Source organism: Bidens hawaiensis, unplaced genomic scaffold, assembly GCF_021521415.1.
Source record: "Bidens hawaiensis isolate Kalapana, Puna unplaced genomic scaffold, B.hawaiensis_p1.1 tig00000888_1, whole genome shotgun sequence".
Taxonomy (NCBI): domain Eukaryota; kingdom Viridiplantae; phylum Streptophyta; class Magnoliopsida; order Asterales; family Asteraceae; genus Bidens; species Bidens hawaiensis.
Window position 1 is genome coordinate 87,288 of NW_027491051.1, and position 22,641 is coordinate 109,928.

The following is a 22,641-nucleotide window of genomic DNA, read 5'->3' on the forward strand; positions in this document are numbered from 1 at the left end:
TAGTGGGGGAGCCAGAAACTTTTTCTTATGGGTTCGGAATTTTCGATACTTGATTTTTTTTCCTGGAGTCAAAGTTTTCGTGCCTGAATGGGTCGGGTCGGGTCAGGTTGATCATTCGGTTAGATAAATAAAATGCAATATCACTATCATAACAAATATATATCGTTAACGTTCAATAAAATACAAAGTCATTAAATATAAGATATTGCATATTTTAATTTTTTCTTACATGTTTTCATGTTTTGAAAAATATCTTCAATCGCGACTTTGTAAAAGAACTCATTATCAATACAACAAATACAAGCATCATTTATATAATCGTCAGCCAAATGATTATGCAAATCCGACTTTACATGCTTCACTGAAGAAAAACACTTCTCAAACGATAGACCAACAGGTATTGGTTGTTGGCGATGGTTGAAACCTTGAGGCGAATGGTGAAGAAAAAAGTTGATCGGTTGCTGAATCGATGGCTGATGTTTTTATTTATTTTAACTAAACTTTTTATAAGCAATGAGTTCGAATATACTTTTTAAAAACGATAATGGGTTCGCTCGCCGAAAAAGAATGGGTTCACTCGTTAATTCAACACTATAGGTTATATATAAAACCGAAAAAGGACGGGGTTCGGCCTAACCTGGTGGTGATGGTGTGGCTCCGCCATTGCATGTTCGTTTAAGCTAATCGACATTGAAATAATACCAAAAACAGAGGGCCATAATTTTATTCTTATTTAAGTAAAGCATAGTATACTCGTTATAGTAAATGAAAAATAAAACTCAAAAATATAATCGTTTGAGTGAGCTCAATCTTGCACGCTATATGAGCAAAAACTCAGTTTACTATAAATATTTTTATTACTATTGGTATTATACGGATAACTAAGACCGTGTCTTACTCTTCATAAATCACCATTGTTTCTTCCTTATACCCACTTTTATTGGTGAAATTTTTTAAATGTTGGTCGTCACAGTCATTGAATTTCTTATTATTTATAGATGACACATTCTCAAATATGATTGGTTCAATTTTTCTCTTTTTTCTTCTAGCAATTAGTTTTACTTATAAATCCATTTTTTTGTTAATAACTTCTGATATTAATATTTCTAAAAAAATATAACTATACAATTATAACATTTTTTTTGGAAGGTTCTGATTTAACGAATTCTTTTAAAATTATATCTTTAAAATGGGTTCATAAGCTTTTTTTCAAACCTACTTTCAATTCTCTATTTCTAATCTTCATATCTTTTACAATGGATCAATCGTATCTAAATTTGTATTTTTAACATTTCTTACTATACTAATAAAATAAACAAATTGCAAAATGTAAAAAATAGCACATGGTGGTATTATAAGGTTTTTAAAAAAATATATTTTATTAGATTACTCTATATTTATATATTAAAATAAGCATCAACAATATAATAATAAGTTGATTTGGGCTGGGTTGTAAAGTGAGTGAAAATTTAAATTGAGTTGAGTTATAGATGGATGACAAAAAAAAAAGATATTTTTTATTGAGAGGTTGGATTCGTCTAGGTTGTAAGCATTGATAGTCTAAAACCCACTTCATCCTTTTAACCATTTCATGATAATTAGAAAATGATTTCTTTTAACCCTAATTCTTGTTTCATTTCTCAGTGGTGTACTCAAAAGACTATTAAACATACCGGTAGAACAAAACAACCATGCCATATGAAGTTTAATCATGAAAAACCCCAAAATTTTCTTAAATTCAGAAACCAAAATCAACTTCAACTTTAACTTCAATCATAAATCATTGTAGGCAATTTATCCATAACAGTTTACTCATGTTATATGACTACAAACGATCACACCATTCTCTTTCAAGTTCCAACATCACAAAGAAACAATTATATATTTGACTTCGAGCGTTGACCAAATTGAGATATGCCATGAAAGCGCCACGTCAAAAGAAAATGTTCCGGTTTTGACCCTACACTTGCACCTTAATCATGTTAGTTATTTATAAGAACATGAATTGGCTGACAAATATAATTTGTTAATCCACAAGTATTAATTATATTTATAGATTTTTGTAAATTTTAATGAGCACGTAATTTATAGATTATTTAAACTCGTCCTGAAAAGGGGACATAAAATCCAATTTATTTTATGTGAGACGACAATGATAAGAGTAACCAACACACGCCCGTCTTGAGAAACATATTATATTGTTATATATCTTGTCGATAGCCACTTTGTCAAACTTGTTATTACCACTGTCTGCTAAATATATATCTAATAATAAATTCATTACACTGAATAACCCTCAATCTTCCATAGTTGCCATTTGCTTTCTACAAACATATTGTTTATAGGCATAACTGAATCAAATTGCTCGTCGGCTCCTAAAGATCAATTTATTAAAAATTATAATCGAGATTATCTTAAACATGTTCAAACCTAAATTGAAGCCCATTTAATAAACGAGTTGTGATTTAAGCTTGCATGCAAATTTCTTAGATAAATTAATAATGTAAATATATAATTGCATAGCAAATATAATATTCTTAATATCAATTACGAACAAGAGGAAATAAATAATATATATTGCTCATATGTAACTGTTAATAGAATGTAGAGCTTGTAAAATTATTTACAAGTTATGTTCAAGTTTTAGACGGACTCGAAACTGTACAAGCTTGAGCTTTTATAATTATTTAGGCGATCCTAGCTTTAGTTTAGGCTTGGACTCGGCCTGACTCATTAACACCTCTAGTTTAGATGCATTTAAACCACCATTAACCAGCGAGAACAAGTTAGGTTGACCAAAGAAGAGTAAATAAATGCTGTTCTTTTATTCTTTTAATAACATAACAAGGTGTGTTTTTTGTAGCCTGATAACTTTTCAGAATTAAACAAGTAAAAAAGTTTCTTAATTTTAAAACGCACATACGATGACAGACAAATTCAGAAACAGAAGAAAAATAGATAGTAAAAAAGTAACATTGTCAGTCGACTTTCTAAAGCAATAGTTGGGAACGAAGGTGGCGATTTTGATCCTTTTATATACATGAATGATTTGGTTTACATTTTATCACTAACAGATCGATTTATTTTAGCTGGTAAAATTTAACTTAAAAGAAAACAGGTTTAAGTCATGTATTCAAATACAGACAATACCACCTATATCACTTTTCATTAAACAAATTCAGACAATCATTGTAACAAAAACAAAACAAAAAAATGCGTGTGGGCCGATCAAACCCAGCCCGTCTCGACAGTTACCCAACCTGCCTGACCCCCTAAGAGACACCTCTAAATCTACTCTATGCGACTATTATAAGGACCTCTAAATCAACAAAGAAATCAAATCTAAGCTTCTCTATTTAAAAAAGATATTTGCATTTTAATTAAAAAAAAGTTTTTTTTTTTTAAAATACATGGGCTAGGTATAGGTAATAAATACCTCAATGAAGAGAACCAGAACCACTTCCACTCCCCTGTCCTGGTTGCTGCTGATGTATTTGTAGCAAAAGATTAGTAGCAAACTGCAGCGTTGACTGATACCTTTCATTCTTATCAGCATCAAAATCACCCGGTTGCTGCTGACCTGCAGCACCATATAAGGCGGACTGCAGCTGCTGCATCTGCTCTGGTAGATTCTCAGTAGGTCCACCTGGCACCAACCTTTGTGGCTGGTAAACATTAGCACCATAAGCATTAGCCCCAGCCTGTAAACCCGACCCTGCATCTGGTTTTTGTTCAAATCCATATCCCGGGTGCGTGTCCTGTGGAACATTTGGTAGATACTGCTGGTTGACCTGCACGCTTTGTGGGACCACCTCATGATGTGGCATACTAAAAGAATAATCTTGAACAGGAGGTAAGTTGTTGACCATGTTTGACTGATAACCCTGATGCTCGGGTAGGATATGTGGTTGACCATGAAATGCATTGTTGGACTGTTCGGGCTCATATTCCCAATACTGTCTCTCATTAGTGGGGCCCACTGATTGTTGCTGACCATTAACCTTACCCTTGGCTAAAGAAGCCAAAGTTGCAATAAGTTCAGGGGTTAAAGAAAGCCCGGTTTGAGGAGTCGGTGTGGAGACAGGTGGCGGAAGGGTAGGAGGAAGGGGAGGGGGGCCTGTTGACTTTGGGTTTGACTTCAAGTCATCATGTGGGACCCCACTATAATCAACTTGCAGCACCTTCTCACCACCAATATTGTACTCATTTTGAGAAGGAACTTGTTGTTTATCAATAAACTGAGGTTGGGTTGATGAGCTGGCAGAGGCATGTTGAGGGAACTTTAGAACGACTCCGTATAAACGTTCCGGTCCAGATACGTTCAAAACTTTTGAAAGGAAGTCAGAAGGTGGGACCAGGAACAAAGTGGTCCCGTCATCAAATTTAGCAACCCCGGCCCGGTTTCGGTCGCCCAAGTAATGTACAAATTCTGTGTAAGATGCAAAATCTTCTTCACTATCGGGCAAGAAGAAAACAATATCAAATCCAATAGCATCTATGTAGTGTGTTGCCAGCGTATCTAACCCTGTTCTAGCTGAGCAGTTAACAACTTCAGGTCTGCAGGGTCAAATTCATAAATGTTAAGAATATTGATATGGTTTTGGTAATCATAAATATAGCATGATATTTTATAAAGACATTAAAACCAACATAAGTAGAGGTGTGCATTACACCAAAATAATCGACATAACCAAACCAAAACCAACGGCTTGGTTTTATGTTTTTTTTTCAACCGAATTTCCGATTCAGTTTTGCATGTACTGAAAACCGAAAAACTGACTTTTGTTATTAAATTTATAAATTATAACTTTTTATTTTTGAATGTTAACTAACTTATGAAAAAATTAATAAATGGTTAGCCTAGAAATTTTAGGTAGGCTCGTAAACGAATCAAAAGTTCAGTGAACCGTTTGGCAGGAAGTTCATTTATTTAATAAAAGAATAAATATGATTAATTTTTTTTTGTTAATTTAGTTAAACAAACGAACATAAACACACGTCCCGTTCGTTCATTAATGTTCGTGAACGTTCGTGAACGCTTGTTTGTTTAAAGTCCTTTATGTTTGTTAGTTTACATATGTTTAATGTGTTCAATTAGTTTGTTAATATATTGATATTAATTTTAGGCCATTACAACTTCGTCTCAACAAATCTTTAGACCGCGCACATTGTTGTTTACGTGTACTTTTAATTGGTGTTAGCTCACTTATGTTCGTCCATCTATTTTCGATTGTGTTTGTTTACGTTCATGAACCATTCGATTATATTGCGCACGAAGGAACACGAACAATAAACCTCGTTCATTTGATTGTTCACTGATCGTTTGTTGTTAAATGAACGAACATGCTCCGTTTGTGTTCGTTCAATTCGTTTAATTTTAGGCCCAAATATGTAGTAATCAACTAATAATTAACAAACATTTTAAGCCCAAATTTATGATTTTGGGCCACTTTTTGCCCAAAAAATGTCAAGCGCAAATGACAAAATAAAATAAAAAAGGAAACCGACTAATCCAACCTGAACCTGTTTTGACCTGGAATTCAAACGGGTTGACCCTCATTTAATAAAAAGAAAGAAAATCACTTACATATCGTATCCGATCCAATCTTTGATAGGAACACAACGGGCATGACAAACCGGAGCCCCACCCTTAGCAATAACGCCTCGCCAAATATAGTCAGAACCGGGTCGGCCCGTTTCAGTACCACGGTTCGGAAACCTTGTGGACCCACTATACGGATCGGGACCCAACAGACCCTGATCGGTTCTCGGCCTTTTGGGTTCCCTATGCAATTGGCTTCCATCAAAAACCTCCCATGTCCCAGGAGATGTCCTGGTAGGCCCCGGGATTGGTGAAGACCGTCTCCAGTTTGGGAGACCCATTGGATTGATCGAATTAGTGCCGGGTGGCATGTTAAACTCTGAACCGTGAAGCTGAGGATCAAATCCATCTGGAGGACCGAAAGGTCTAGCTGGCATTAACATAGGATGACCATATGGGTCCAGTTGTGGGCCCGGGGGTGGGAACTCGTTAAACATTCCATGAGGATGATGTGCATGCTCGTTGTTTAGAAACATGATTGATATTCTGGGATCGTTAAAAAGACGGCCTCGTAACCCGTCTTTTGCGAGTTGTGCTTCTTCAACGCTTCTGAATTCAACGATTGAGTAATTTCTTGAAGGGAAACTTGTGATGTTGTCAATCTCGCCAAACAATATCATGGCGTTGTGTAACATCTGTTCATCAACGTGAACAATGGGTGGATATGAAATTATTAAAATGTTACTCGGTTGCACTTCATTTCCTTCTAAGGGTATGTTATGCTGTAAAATGAACACAAACAAAGATTACAACAATGCATGAACCTATATAAACATGTAACTGAAATAACTGAACCCGACCCGAACCAACGGTTTGGTTTTATGCTTGTTTCAAAAACTGAATTTCAAGTTCGGTTTCGGTTTTGCATGTACCAAAAAATAAAAAATAAAAAACGAACTGAACCCACAAAAAGACTTTTATAGTAGAATTTATGGATTGTAATTTTAATTTTTGAATTTTGAAGGTCAAGTAGTTTAAAAGAAAATTAATAAACCGTATAAGCCAAAAATTTTGGACCCAAATGTGTTATAATCAATTGATCATTAAGTAACAATAAACTTTAAACCAAATTTTATTATTTTGGGCATTGTTTAGCCAAAAAATTTCAACCACAATTGGTAAACTGAAATACCTAAACCAAACCACACGTGAAAACCAAACCACATGAAAACCAAACCCCCTTTTATAACTGAACCGAACCCGTAAATACCAACTTTTGTTCTTAAACTTATGAATTCTAATTTTTTTCTTTTCTTTTTTTGGAATTTTAAATGTTAAGTAATATATAAAATTAATAAACAGTGTAGGCCAAATTTTTAGACCCAAATGCGCAACAATCAATTAATGATTAACTAAAACAAAATCGGCCCACCATTCGATATTTTGGACCATTTTAGCCCAAAAATTTCAAACCCAGATGGCAAAACCGAAAATCTGAAACTGAACCCATTGCGAAAATTGAAACCCGTAGAAACCAAAATGGAGCAGTTTTCAAAACCCAGAAACCAAATCTTCGGTTTTTGTTTCGGTTTAAGCGCAAAACTAACCTATGCAAACCCCCACTATAAATAAGAACACTAAAAGGAAAAAGAATACTAAATGCCTAAATTATAACATCTTTTTTACCAATATTAAAAACTAATCAGTTTTCAACCCAAACCCGTTTTGACCCATTAGCCAACCCACCCATATTGACACCTCTTAAGCAATTATTCTAGCCTAAGTTCTGTGAAAGAGAGAAAGCATAATTAGAAGTAGGTTATAACCTGTTGCCTTTTGGCACCATTATATGAAGCATCAGGTGGTAACCAAGGCGAATCATGAGGAACCATATTTCTAAAATATTGACCTTCTTTCGCATCACGAAAATCAGGACCCGGGTCCTGTTATACAGAGGGAAGTCAAACAGGAAAAAACGGTTAAAATATGTTGTAATAATTATATTTTATAAACAGTAACTTACTCGTTTTGACTGGGATCTTAGATAGTCCACACGAAGCACACTTCCACCTTTGTACTTTCCGTTCATCATTTTAAGGGCCTTTGATGCATCGTCCAGCCTGGCATAATCAATATATGCAGTATTCTTATCCCTAATAAATTTGAAATCCTCAATTTTCCCAAATTTGGAAAATTCTTGTTCTAGATCTTCTTTGGATGTGGACATGTTGATGCCACTTACCCACAGAGTCTTACAGGGTTTAGCCTGAAAGTTAACAAGTAAACTGAGGACTAATAACATAGAAAAATGTGAACCCTATACAGCTTTTTATAAAAATAAAACCAGGTATCCGTACTGTCACAGTGAACATTTACAAAACTACCCTATATGCAAGTTAACAAGTAAACTAAGGACGAATAACATAGAAAAATGTGAACCCTGTATAGCTTTTTATAAATATAAAACCAGATATACGTACTGTCACAGTGAACATTTACAAAACTACCCGATTTAAGTTTAGATATATGAAACTATCAGCAAACAAACTTTAGTAAATTAAAAAATTAAACTACACTTGCCATGGTATAAACCATTTACAAACCAGTTACCACTGTATTCATTTAAAGAAGTATTGATGTAACAATATCTTATAAGGATGACTGTTGGATCACCAAAAGGAAATATATATATAATAGACAAAATGAATGTAACAAAAATTACAAATAATGAGGTTATTAGCCAAAACCATTTGTGACAATGTGCTCTGTAGACCTTGAATAATTATGTACTAACAAAATTTTCCAACAAATGAGCCATAGATAATATTAAACTAATACACAATGACACAGAACATGTTAGTTAAGAGAAAATGATAGCAAGACTTAACATAGAAGAAAAGGAAAACTATCATGTTTTAAATTAAGAGTTTAATTAAACATTTTGTTCATTTGGGCTTTAGAAATTTGTTTTGTAGCAATCCTCTGTCACCCAACCTTCAGCTATTTACAATAGGCAAAGTCCAACAATAAGCTGAGCTGAAGTTTTTGTATCAAATTTTGATTGTGTTTTATCAATGTAAAGTTTTAAAATTTTATATTGATCAACTGCAACTCTCTGGAACTTGCACCAAATAATAGAAAAAGGGGTGAAATGTTCTTAGTACACATTGGCTGCTGCTTTATCACTTTAATCACATTCGCATACAAAATTATAAAATATCACATGAAGATAATGATGTAATACCATCAGTTCTAATTGTTAATTTGAAATATATACTCGTAGCACGCTCTATCTGAAAATGCACAGACGACTTATAGATGAGTGGTGGTGGCCCATGACCTAGTATTAATAAAGCAATCGGTTCTTACATTATGTCCTTAACAAAATCCATTGATTAGTTAAATAACCTGACAGCTATGTGAGCCAGTGACTTTTATGCAGGCAAGTGATGCGGTTATTTTGATGTATAAATTTATAATTAGTTTCAGAATACATGGCCATTTTAAATTTTAATTTATAGTTTGTAATACTTTAATACAATTGTTTTTCAAAATTGCTAAGTTATATTGTTTTGTGTATATAGCATTACAATTCCACCGATGGGTCTGAGAAAAACTTCATATTGGAGACAATTGGAATGATTAACACAAGCCAACAGGGAAGAAAAGCCGACCAACAATTTGCAGTTTTTTTTTTCACAATTCCAGATCCTAGACGATTCAGAAGACGCCTGTAAGTTTTTTTATTTCTAATTGCAGATTCGCAGAAACCTAATTTGTGTTCATATATTTAGCAATGTTTAACTGTTTTAAAATTAGGCAGGAATTAACAGAATATAGAAGATGGAGCGCTTATTTTGATGTGAAGAGAAATATTTCTGAGTTGGCCTGAATCGAATTTGGCAACCGACTAATTAATAGCATGTGGCATGCTTTCTTTATTAATTACAAGGTTAATCCCAGCTGATCCCCCACCTAAATCAGTTAATCTTGTTTAACTAATTTTTAAATAGTTAATCTGGCAATAACATGTTAACTGGCCATTGAAGGAACTCAAAATCCTAGGTGTCCTATTAATCAGCTGTAACGAGAAACAACAGGCTGTAGTGAACATTGCCTGCAATCTAATCAATCAACTTGATATGAAAAATACAGAGCTGCAGCTTTCCAAAAGATACAAGGAGCTGTAGTGAACATTGCCTGCAATCTAATCAATCAACTTGATATGAAAAATACAGAGCTGCAGCTTTCCAAAAGATACAAGGACGCACTTGTTACACATTTATTTTAAGAAAACTAATTCAAATATTATCCACCCTAAGTGTTTAACTTTCCATCACGACTAAAAACAAAACCATTTAGGGACTGGATACGTTGCAAGTTGTACTTTTGGTTTCGTTGGCCTTAATCCAGTAAGTTTACTTTAAATTCAAACTATATCTTCATTGTATTTTAATCTTTTGTAAATGTTCTATAACTAATCCATCTGCTTAGTTGCTTACCAAAACCTATTTAACAAAAGTGGCCTACTACATTAAACTGATGAAAACTCAAAATCCATAAATGCGTATCTGGAGTGTAAAATTATGTTAACATAAACAAAATCATTCTCTTCCTTCACCTCCAACCACATCGCGTGTATCTCAAAGCCAAACAGGCTTGCTATATAGCTATATATTTGTTTACCCTAGTTTATCAAGATTAGTGAAATGCCGTTGGGAATTACAAACCGTTATTAAATCAGACGCCTACACCATTATTTTCAGTATCATCCAATGTAGTAAAGCTGAGATACTTGAGTAAGAATTATAATAGCTTAACCTTAACGTGTATCATACAATTATATGCTCTGATATGCTCTGTTTATAATGTCAGATAGCAAACAAAGGCAAAATTGTCCTGTTTATAATGTGTTTTCTGCTTTCTAATTAGCAGTATCACAATTTCTAGGTTTCGAAACCTTAAAGTCACTCCATAGTTGTCGAGCGCGCTTCATAGCAAAATTGTACGTTCCCGCTATCTGATGTATAGCACCTCAATAGCGTGATACAGCGATAATTAAGGTTTTTTGTGTTAAATATCAAAAACCGAATTTTTAGACATTAAAATCGATTAAGCAGCGCTGAAAGTCAACCAGTTCCACTGTAAAGACTCAATTTTGTGAATGAAATCCCTATTTAAAAAATATATATATTCTAATACCTTATCGCTAAACATCAAATAGCGCCCACCATTTCATCGCCATCGCTACGTCATGGTTGTAAAGGTCCTGACTAGGCGCTGATTAATCACCAGTTAATGGCTAGTCGATATCCCACCAACTAGTCACCGATTAATTGCTATTTGGTTCAGATCGGTCAAAATTTATATATATATTTGCAAAATTACATATAAAATTCCAATCACTGCCTGACTAGCACCTAGTGATTTCTACAAAACTGGCTGCATAGCTTATTGCCGTCCTGATTTACTTATCTATATGGAGTGTTTAGAGGAATTATTCTGAAACCCTAGGTTTAACCCCCCCAATTTTTGGCGTGAATTAAAATCACTGTGTCGGAATAGCATATCCACAATAAAAACATATAACGAAACTGGATCCAAATAAGAAATTCGTGAATTAAAAAAACCTAATAACAAGAAGAAACATGTACAACAATAATTATAAAAACCTAATAATGAGGCGATACAAACCGGTTTGGCAAAATCAATCTTGAGGGAAGCGCCACGTAGGAGAAGGCCTTGAAGAGAATCCCTAGCCCTCCTGGCATCCTCTGGGCGGTTCATGTTGACGAAGGCGTAACTCCGAGTCGGATAACTGGTGACGGTGTCAACGGGGCCGTGTTTCTCGAAGAGGTTCCGTAAATCGGACTCGGTTACATCGGGCGTCAGATTGCCGACCCACAGCTTGCTGCCATCGGAGGAATTGCTGCTTGATTTCAGAGGCGGCCTCATTTATTGAAGAAGAAGAAGAATTAGGTTTAGAGGTTTTTGTGATTGAATTGAATTGAGGGGTGAATGAAACAAGGAAGCCGATCGAGTGAGTGAGTGAGTGAGTGAGAAAGTATAAGTATATATGTTCGGACGGATGAACGGGCCTGCCTGCCTGCCCTTGACGGGGTACCTTATATATATATATATACGACCCACCCTGCACAAATCTTTTTAATAAAAAACTAATTATCTTTTTCTTTAGAATAATGAATTTCATTTTATTTCAAGTTTCGTTCGTTCAGACTATTATCTTGTCTTGTCTGGGTTTACCATGAATTTAGAGTTTGGATTGGGCGTTCTTTTATGAAATCATACCATCGGCTGTCACTTAACAGTTGTTGCGGTTGGATGGGCTCAAAATCTGAACTGACAATCTTGCAAAGTCTAGCTCAAATTATTCATTGTCAATATCCATCCAAAGTGACACAAGTGGGGATCGAACTTGAGTCTCCACTGAATGACTCAAGTCTTCCTACCATTAGGCCACAAGTGGTAGGTTTATAAAAAAGTTAATAATAATAATAATAATAATTAAGGCTGTTCAAAGGGTAAGACCCTACCCTTTTACCTAATACCTTACCCGGACCCTTTACCATTTTAAAAAGTATCGTGGACCCAAGACCCTACCCTCTAAACAATAAAAGGGTCGGGTATAAATAAAGGTGTTAAGTGTCTAACCTTTTACCCTTTAAGGCAGTAATCACATCTTTTTTTCTGCATTTACTAGTTGCATATATCATATATGAGTTTAATATATAAATCCTAAAACAATTATACTTTGATTTAATAGCATAGTAAAGTCTAACTTTGAACGTTAACCATCCATTTGAATTGATGCATATAACAGTAACATTTACAAATTACATGCAGAGAACAATTTAGTGATACCCATATATATGTTTCCAATCAGTTGTATGCCTTTATTTTTGTTTTTCTTAGTAATTGGGAAATTTCAGATGAATCATATATGAAATACAAATCTCTCATAAATTTCAAATTAATCGCGAATCTCATATATATCTATCTAGAAACTAGTAAACGGGTTAATGGTTTGAAAAAGAGTTAGACCCTTAAAGCCCTTTTACCCTATAAGGTGAAAATTAAATTCCCTTTACCCGACCCATATTATATATTCAGGTCTAATTAAGGGTTTTGCGAGTCGGTAACCGGGTTTCAAGGGTCCGACCCTTATCTTGCTCACCCCTAATAATAATAATAATAATAATTTATTATTATTATTATTATTATTATATTGGTAGGAAAGAGATATATCAGAAATAGTTATACTAAATTTATGAAAAAGCGGGTATCAACTTTATCGGTACGGTACAATTTCCTCTGTACATATGGTATTTCTCAACTTTCATTAAGTTACGCAACTAACCTAACAAATTATTAATATGGTAATACTAAGTTCTATTAAGTTACACAAACAACCTCGCAAGTTTTATATATAGTAACCTAAGTTTTTAATATGATACTAAATTCATACCAACCGAAGTCTCGTTACAACGTGTTTACATGCGGGCTTTCTTTCAATCTACATATACAATATACATGTCATCCACCGCAACACATGGCATACAAGCAGCTAGCAATCATAAATCCCAAGCAAGAACACGAATCACTTAATTGAAAAAGTTATTAAAACAAAGTGTTTATGCATCTATTTGTTTTAAGAAAGATCTACGTATGTATATCCTATTTTGAGAAAGTTATATATATATATTTTTTTTTTGAAAATTGACTTTCATTAAAAACAAACACAACCAACGACTATCACCAAGACGGAGAAAGACGCTGAAATCCAAAAACCAAAACCAACAATCACGTTACATCAAATAAACACCAACTTTTCCAATCCACTACCCCTATCTTAGATCTATTTTTGTACCAAAGAAAACCCAAAGATTTTATATCCGCAACCATTTCTGCCACCTTGGTGTTCTTGCCCGAAAAAATCTTTTCATTCCTAGCCCGCCAAATCCTCCAACAAGTAATGATGACAATTCCATGAATAATCAATCTCTTATTCCCCGTCGCACCACAAACCTTATGCACTTCCACCAAATCATTGACATGAAAAACAAAAGATCTAGGGATGTTGCACCATGAACCAATCGCATTCCAAACGGCCATAGAAATGAAACACCCGGTTAACAAGTGCTCGAGCGATTCCTCATTACTCTCACATAAAGCGCAACTATGATCATCACAATGCAAATGACGTCTAGCTAAAGCCTGCTTGGTTGGAAGACTATCCAGAACGGCCCTCCACATAAAAATATTACATTTTTTCGGGACCCAATCGCTCCATTGGAAACTGGAACTCCCGGCATCCACAACGGACCGCACCATCCATCTTTTAATCGCCGAAACCTCGAACTCTTTGCAGCTACCAACCGCCCAAGACCATGAATCTTCACGGTCAACCATCACCACCCCTTGAAGGAGATCTTCCAACTCCTGCTTCTCGATCACCTCATGTTGGGAGCAAGGAGCTCTAAGCCAATCCCACACAATGCGACGAGAAGATCCAGTGACTACCAACCGATCTGCTAACAAGACATTTTTATGTTTTTCTACCGCATATAAGAACGGATACTTGTCCATAATCGGCGCCGAACCCAACCACAAATCCGTCCAAAACCGAATATGGGATACAAATATGTACTTGTCACCTTGCCCACTTTTACTTTTGTTCATTATCTAATTTGGGGTCGCATGGAACAAATATGGGATACAACAATTTGGGATCTTACCATTAATTTTAACTTTACGTGGCCATTGGCATTGCACTTTTTTCTTTTAACTCATATACAATTGGTATTGCGTGCCATTTTGAGTGAGTTAATATACATGTTTCACGGAATAAACACGTTTAATTCAAACTGAAAAGTGTGTTTCGTAAATCCTTTAGTGAGCTCCATACTATACATTGGATACATATATAGAGACGATACTTTCCTTAAATGATTCTTTCTAGACTTTCAGAACATCCACAAATGATTCGAATTAAACAATTGTGGGTTTCTTGAGAGATCATCATTGGATCTTGTAAAAGACTTGTTTTGTTTTATTACTTAAAGACATATGCAATGATGATATGACACTAGATTAGATAAAAACTCTAATGCATTCCTGTGAAAATATGTTCCGTCAGTTGATGTTATTAAAGTTTTTGAAATACATTTGGTATGAAGTGTGTGACTGAATATTGTTGGGATGAGTTGTTGCTCGCACAGGATTATGTATTGGCCTAGTCCAAGTCCACGTGAGGTGGCATGGTTACACGTACACGCCAGATATAAGCTTCACATAGACAACGAGTCGGGTTTCAAGGTTATTCATTAGTCGACATAGAGTTTGAATTTAAATAATGTTTATATTTAGACTTTAAGCATTGATGTTTTATCATTTATGAGATTTCGTGATGATAAACTGTTGAGATTTTAAGTTTGTAATGAATAAACATGTTACTAGGGAGTAAACTGGCAAATTAATATCAAATTGATGAGTTTCTTTTCATGAGTTAATGAAATGTTTATTTTGATAAAGAGTATGAACACTTTTAAAAAATATACTCGTTTTAGTACATGTATACACGTTTTAATACATGTTTCTAGATGAGTCCATGCGAGTAGTGAAATGACATCTCTCGACTATCTAGCAAGAGTAGAAGACATGACATCCTATACTTTAGTTCTTCAAAATTTTAATCTGTAACAAAATTACGTGACGAGGTTCTAAGTCTTTTAGTATGCGTTTGGCCCCTAAACTCTAATACACTAATTATATGCCCATAAGCTTCTATATTTTTTTTTCTTTCTACCTTTTAAATTTAATAGTGTTATTTAAACCTTTATTATTATTATTAAATGATTTACGTTTCTATCCTTAGTTAGTTTAGCATATTTGTTTTTTAACAAAATATTTTTTCTATTTATACTTTTTATACGCTTAATTAACTTATTAATATGTTTTTATTTAACTTGTTATAATCAAAGCTAACTTTTAAGTCTAGACATATTTAATTAACTGTATGACTTGCTTATTTGTATTGTTGTTTAAACATAACATGACTCTAAACATAATTTATGTTATGTACCAAACCCTCTACTTTTAACACACTAATTAATTCGGCTTAAAACCAATACTTTCACACCGTTTATCTGGTACAACTAAACATCATCGTCCGTTGCCCCACATTTTTTTTGGGCCTATTTTGATAACCTATAACGGCAAATGTTACTCCCATACCGTGAAAATTCCAAACCAAACTTCAACATTATTTAACATGAAAAGCTCAAATCTTTACACGTTCGGTTTAAATGATTCCCCGTTCGACTTTTCCTCTCACTCTCGATCATCTGTTAAGAATAGTTACATGTTATTTCTTTAAAAAGTTGCATGCTTACTAATATAAACTCGCCCCCCTCGTCAATAGGCTCATGAATGGAAGTGCTTCGTTTAACATATATGGTCATAATTCCCTCTATGTTGAAATGGTGTTAAGACTATGTTCAAGTAAATTTCCATACACAAACGTGCTAAAGTCTAACCGGCATACATAGTTTTGTTTTTGTTTGCAAACCTAGTACCATAATGCCTGTCACTGATCGTTTGATTTTGTGGGTTTCGTGGTATTGATACATAACGGAGACGGTGTTGGAATGGGTAGACGACTTGTCACGCATACAATGGACTGCCTCATGATTTCAAATATGATTCCTATAATCCCATCGATCTCAACATCATATTGCTCATATATCAAGCAGAATATAAACGAAAAGGCCAGCCCTGCAGCAAGAGGTCAACCCAAAGTCAAATGAAGGAAATAGTCAAACCAATAGAATTGAAATAAACAAAGTTAGCAAAAAAAGAAAGATGAATGGATCAAACGGGTCAAATACTTTTGAACAGGTCGATTCGGGTTAAGTTTAACTGTAAATAATTAATGAGTCAAACGGGTCACTTAGAAAAGATTTGCTAAAAAAGAAAGCAAGAAAGTCAAACGGCAATAGTCGTGCAAAGTGTATTTTTAAACGTAAAACCTCTAAATGAATTTACTCGGGAGTATATTATTATTATTATAGTACTATAAAACTTGTACTCGTATTGGGCACACTAATTACTAGTTAATTATAAAAACCATACAAAACATGTTTTGTGTCAGCCTACCCATACCAGATTTACCCGTTTTGACCCGTAACACAACCCGCCTGACCCGCCCATATTGCTAGCTTTATCCATGACTAGGGGTGTGCATAGGTCTGTTATGGGCTCAACCAAAACCAAAACCTGAATATTTGGTTTTTTAGTTTTTGAAAGCTGCTCGGCTTTGGTTTTTTCAGTTGGAGTTCGATGTGGTCTCGGTTTTACCATTTGGACTTTAAAATTTGGGGCCAGAAATTTTTTTGGCCCAAGATAATGGAATTTGGGCCTAAATCTTTTTGTTAATTAAAAATTTAACTAATCATTATACATTTGGGCTAATATATTTGGGTTACACTATTTATTAAAATCGTATGAATTACTTAACATTCAGAATGATATTAAAATTTTATATTAAAATTAAAATTGTATTAAATTTTGGTCACACACCAGAATGATATTCTCTTTACATATATATAGTATTATTATTATTACTATTATAATTATTATTAGTATTATTAGTATTTTATATTACTGTTGAACTTTGATTTCCTTTGTATTGCTTTATACATATGCACTTTAGAGCTGAGGGTCTCTCTGGAAGCCACCTCTTTATCCCTTTGGATAGAGGTACAGTGTGCCTACATCCCACCCTCCCAGACCCTACTTATAGCTTTGCTGTTGGTGGGACTTCACTGGATACGATTGATTGATTGATTGACTGACTTAACATTCAAAAAAAAAAAAAAAAACCATACATTTGGTTTACATGCAAAACCTAACTGAAAATTTGGTTTTTACGGAAACATAAAACCAAACCATCCGGTTTTTTGTGTGGGTTCAGTTATTTAAGTTTGTTTTTTTTTCGGTTAGAGATTCTGTTTCTTTGATAACTGGCGGTTTTCCTTAACATGAAGCAATGACGAAAAAACACAAAAAACATACCTAGTCCCATTGATGTGGGAAAGTTGTTCGCCACCAGCAACTTGAAAAGATAAATTGCCACTACTACCTGCAAAGAACCACTAAGTTCATGTACAAATGAAAGACGTGTTAAATATTAAGAAACTGATATCGGTAAACTGGTAAATACCTTAAAAAACAAACTCCAGTCGTTCCCTTCTGCCAAAGATCTAGCTACATGATCTACTTCATTCCATATGTTTACTATGCTTCTAACAAAACTCCTCATACTCATCTCAGACAACTCAAACAATGGTAACATCCTCGAGCTACAAAGCGGGGCCAATCAGATATCCAAAAAATATAAAAATTTCAATGCTATTGTTGACAAAGGGATTATGAATTACGCTTACATTTTAGATGAAAATCTAGCATACCCATAGACTTTAGGAGAGATTCTAGCATATCCGAAAAGTAAGACTACAATAAGCAGCAGAAGCTGAGCAGTAGAGGATACAATCCTTCTTTCACATACACAAAACCAGTAATAGAGAAAAGCTACTCCAAGAAAGCATATGAATGATCTCTTTTCATCTCTCCATAATAAAATATCTGCAACTGCATCCACAAAATAATAATAATAATAAATATGACATTTTTCTGAAGTAACCTTAGTTTCCATCATGAACGTGCCCAACTTGTATTTCATCCACTAAAATATTAATTTAAAAAGAGTAATTTCATATAGAAGAAAATACATGAAACATGATTGTTACCATCCCCACTCCCTAAAAGTTCCTCAATTTTGGATTGTTCAATTATGTCTCCAAATCTTGTAGTAGACCAATCTTTAGCTAAATGTTTGAATGATTTGACAGTCAATGTGATACCATCCTGTACATTATTCATCAATAAATGACAATACACATGCTAGATTTAAAAAAAATAAACATTTGGATTCGCTGAATGTGTAGAACTTACATCAAGTGGCACGATTGGCGAGTACTGAAGATGTCGTTCAGCTGCAGAGCAGTTATAAGTTCTAGTGCGTGACATTAATTGGATTGTATTGTGAACTGAAACGTGTTTAAGGTCTCTTGAACTTAAATTCAAATCCATCCATTTTATGAGTAAAACAATGCCCCGTACAACCGCAGCAGGAAGTTTGATGAAAGGTCTGCAGTCATTTACAAATAAAATAATACAAAATAAATTAAAATCTGTCTGGAAGTGTCTTAAATAAAAACATTTAAGAGTGATTAGCTTTTTCAACCACCATGCTCGTTCTGTTATAAAAAATACCATTTTCCTTAAAAATATACATTTAAAACACTCACAAAAAATTTTCATTAAATACAAATAATACTCTTCTTCTTGTCCTTGCACTTAAACTCTCCTTACCTAAATCTTACACAAGACTGACAAAAGAAGGGTATTTATGTCATAAATATAACCTAAATCTGTCAAAAACCGTGATTTATGACAATCATCATCATCATCATCATCATCGTACTCAGTATATCCCACCAATAGCAATGCTATGGTAGGGTCTGAGGAGGGTAAGATGTAGACAGCCTTACCTATAAATCATAACAAATCATAAATATAACCTAAATCTGTCAAAAACCGTGATTTATGACAATGCTACATATAAAAAGTAGATACCTATCATAACAAATCATCATCGATTACCTGTAATAACCTAAGCCCTCCAGCATACATAAGGCAAACTGCCACGATTTTGTAGGCTGAAAATTAGTGATGAAGAATACCTACAATAATCCGAGCATATCATTCATTCACTAATGTCGCATAAAACAAATATTATTAAGCTTGCAAGAAGATCTAATGATACCTTTCCAGATACAATCAGCATGTGCGAAGTCAAAGCAGCTTCTGCACAGATAAGTGCATGGGCCACATTTTCCACATAAGTGAAGTCAGAAGTCGTCTGATCACTTCCTATAATGAACTGGAATGAGAGACTCTATTACTTATATAATGAATAACCACATAGTTTATGTATAAGAAATAAAAAAATAATCAAGTTTTCAAACCTTAGCCCAACCGGATTTTGCAACTTCAATAAAAGATGGCAAAAGAACCGTGTCTCCGGGTCCAAAAACATTGCTTGGGCGAATAGCACACGTGTGTAGCCCATCAATGTCGTTAGCAAGCAAAACATATGCCTCTGCTTGAGCTTTAAGTTCACTATACAAATCCTTAAACTGCGTAACAACAAAAAATCATACCACTAAGATGTATGATATGCGTTCATAAAGCTTAAAAGATGAGAATATTTAAACACGATCACATACTTTTGAAGAGTATATTAACGTCTCATTTCCACTGCATATATCATGTGAACTATCAAACACTACATCCGCCGTACTGGTGTATATTAAGCGCTTCACTTTGCATCGCCGACAAGAATTGACAACATTTTTGGCACCTAAAGAGCATATTTAAATAAATCAAAAGTCAAAGGACCAAATTATATAATTTGAAGTGAAGTGGTGATTAACCTTGAACAATAACAGAGTAAGCAAAATAGAAATCTTGATTGCAAGAATCAATATCATCCATGTAAAACAGGACTTCGGAACCTTCAATAGCTGCAAAAGTATACACATAGAAGTAAAGGCCGTCATTTCTAGCTGAAACCCACAACCCGAAAAACAAAAAAAAAACGAACATTTATCGTCTATTTCTTATAGAAGCGTTTTGGTTTTGAGTCTTTAATATTTGGTATATAGGGTTTTGGGACTTTTAAACATTATCATATCATATCGCCAAAAACCCGAACAGCCCAAAAAAAACCCAACCCGAAAACTCAAAAAAAAAAAAAATCTGAGCACCCTGACCCGAAAAACTAATTGAAACCTGGAACGCAAAAAACCCGAAAAACTCAAGACAAAAAAAGAGAGAGGGGAAAAAGGCGAAAGAAGGAAGATTAGGTTAGAATGTGAATTAGGGCAGCAAACAATACATAAATAAATAAAATAAAGAGTAGAGTAGTATAATTAGATACCATTAAGAATTGTAGTTTTGTGACGAACATCAACGTGAGCATAGGAAGCACGGCCAGTAGAGATAGCACGGTTGAGAGGCGAGTCGTACTTTGACTCGGCCGGATCGAATTGCAGAGACTGGGCGGAATCGGCGATTCGGACGATCCAATTGCCCAGTGTTAGCAGCCTGACGACGAGGCACCGGCCGATGAAGGTACGCCCCCCGAGAACCACGCAGGTTCTGGAATCGTCGATCGCCATTGATCCAACACACTCTCAGGATCAATCGGCAATTTTTATTTTTAATTACAAATCAACGGAAATTGGCGCCTGGTTGTTTGCAGTGGTGGGGCCCTACTGGTGGGTTGGTTGGGAACTCAAGCTTGGCGTTAACTTTTGCCAAAAATGAGAGAGAGAGAGAGAGAGAGAGTATCTTTTAATATTTTAATAATCAATGAGTGAATGTGATTATTATAATAGTTATAAAACCTTGTGAACAAACTCACAAACCCAAATTCTTATTAAAATGGGTAAGGTTATGGGAATGTGATTATTATAATAGTTATAAAACCTTGTGAACAAACTCACAAACCCAAATTCTTATTAAAATGGGTAAGGTTATGGGTAAGGTTATAAAACCTTACCCATTTTAATAATCAATGGGTAAGGTGCTTCAAACTTAGTGAAAGATTGTAAGATAGTAAGTTGTGTAGTTGTTGTCAAGGGGTTAGGTGGGGCCCGACCGTGCAACGGTTATGACATGTCCCGATTTAAACCGTAAATCAGGAATCAAACTGATTACAAATGGGTTATGCAGGTTCCGACATATTCACTTTAGTTACGTGGTCTTCATTATCGCCATCCCCGTCATGTCTGCAAAACTGAATGCAAGTTGACCAAATTTGAGGCTAATTCTTCAGTCGCAAACTCGTATATTCATAATTCTGTGTGGAAACTTGATGATCCGTTGCATCTGCATCACGTAACATGGTCTACGAAGCTATGCCTGATCTAGTTCTTCCTTTGATTAATCTTCATACTTTATTTTGAAAGTTTTTTCGCATCCACCGATTAAGCTTTACAAGTTTCATGGTTTTGATTTGAATACATACCCGAACCGAACCTCGATTAATGTTGAAGACCAGAACCAGACCCCAATCAGTATTCAGTTATCGGGTCTTATAACTAATTTTAGTAAACTGGTTCAACATGTCTGATCCGTAACCTGCATATTCTAACCCACGGTAGACTCTTAAATATTTAAAAGTGTTGGATTGAAGTCCTAGAAAATAAAAAATAAATAATAAAAATTGACTTTCGTAGATAAGTTGTATAGTGATATCACTTCTATATATGTTTTTTATGTACGTCATGAATGCATATTTGTTTGAAACTCATAATATGATATTATTATATTTGTTGTGAACACTACTTATCAAGCCAAGGTTACAACACTAGCTACCCATTAGTCAAATCTCAACAAGCAAAATGATTGGAATAGAACAAAATAAAAATATGAGTTAAGGGCTTCAATTTATAGCTTACTAATACCATATATTGATGCAACACTCCATGTTTATGGTTGTTTAACCTGTGATTCTACACACAACATTTCTAACATAGAGTTGTTTCACTTAGTGATGAAAACCGACTAAGAAACTAATTGTATGGCGTCCGTCTTAATTTGAATACAAAAATAATAAATTCTTATAAAATGAGACATTCGCAAATACGTTTATGTATTTGGCAAAAACCATGAATGGTAAATTGGTAATATAAGTTTTGGGTATGTGGAGTCGTGGTTACTTATGAGGTACTCCCTCCGTCCCTCTACAAGTGTCATAGTTTAAAAAACACAAAGTTTAAGAAAGTTTGAATGTTGTACTTTTTGATTAACAAATTATTATAATGCCCTTAATATATATAAAAAGACAAAATTTAAGAAAGTTTGAATGATTGATTTGTGTAAGTGTAAACTTTGAAATTAGTTAATAAATTTTGAAAGTGAACATTTGTAATGGGACAAACTAAAAAAGA

The 22,641-nt window shown here is 34.4% G+C and overlaps 2 protein-coding genes across 2 annotated transcripts; both read right to left on the minus strand.

Annotated features, from left to right (window-relative positions):
- Positions 1 to 1,715: 1,715 nt before the first annotated feature.
- On the minus strand, positions 1,716 to 11,560 carry LOC143544220 (flowering time control protein FPA-like). The gene is made up of 6 exons (XM_077036370.1): positions 11,237 to 11,560; positions 7,566 to 7,808; positions 7,369 to 7,485; positions 5,588 to 6,324; positions 3,437 to 4,557; positions 1,716 to 1,960 (listed from the first exon to the last, which is right to left on the minus strand). The coding sequence occupies exons 1-5, from the start codon at positions 11,495 to 11,497 to the stop codon at positions 3,438 to 3,440; spliced, it is 2,478 nt and encodes an 825-aa protein (XP_076892485.1). The 5' UTR covers positions 11,498 to 11,560; the 3' UTR covers positions 1,716 to 1,960; position 3,437.
- A 4,441-nt stretch (positions 11,561 to 16,001) lies between these two features.
- LOC143544227 (3beta-hydroxysteroid-dehydrogenase/decarboxylase-like) lies at positions 16,002 to 20,931 on the minus strand. The gene is made up of 12 exons (XM_077036377.1): positions 20,625 to 20,931; positions 20,119 to 20,208; positions 19,912 to 20,045; positions 19,651 to 19,821; positions 19,449 to 19,565; positions 19,286 to 19,365; positions 18,575 to 18,770; positions 18,370 to 18,487; positions 18,007 to 18,211; positions 17,784 to 17,922; positions 17,636 to 17,702; positions 16,002 to 16,336 (listed from the first exon to the last, which is right to left on the minus strand). Exons 1-12 carry the CDS (start codon positions 20,863 to 20,865, stop codon positions 16,149 to 16,151), a joined length of 1,746 nt encoding a protein of 581 aa, XP_076892492.1. The 5' UTR covers positions 20,866 to 20,931; the 3' UTR covers positions 16,002 to 16,148.
- Positions 20,932 to 22,641: the final 1,710 nt, after the last annotated feature.

What these genes read in the sequence shown, in the direction of transcription:
- LOC143544220 (XM_077036370.1), bottom strand. Translation starts at nt 11,497, where the DNA reads ATGAGGCCGCCTCTGAAATCAAGCAGCAATTCCTCCGATGGCAGCAAG. An exon ending in ATGGTGCCAAAAGGCAACAG is followed by an intron (nt 6,325 to 7,368) that starts GTTATAACCTAC and finishes TTCATTTTACAG; the next exon opens with CATAACATACCCTTAGAAGG. An exon ending in GATTGGATCGGATACGATAT is followed by an intron (nt 4,558 to 5,587) that starts GTAAGTGATTTT and finishes TTGACCCTGCAG; the next exon opens with ACCTGAAGTTGTTAACTGCT.
- LOC143544227 (XM_077036377.1), bottom strand. Translation starts at nt 20,865, where the DNA reads ATGGCGATCGACGATTCCAGAACCTGCGTGGTTCTCGGGGGGCGTACC. An exon ending in ACTGGAGTTTGTTTTTTAAG is followed by an intron (nt 17,703 to 17,783) that starts GTATTTACCAGT and finishes GGTTCTTTGCAG; the next exon opens with GTAGTAGTGGCAATTTATCT. An exon ending in TCCCACATCAATGGGACTAG is followed by an intron (nt 16,337 to 17,635) that starts GTATGTTTTTTG and finishes CTCTTGCTGCAG; the next exon opens with GGCTGGCCTTTTCGTTTATA.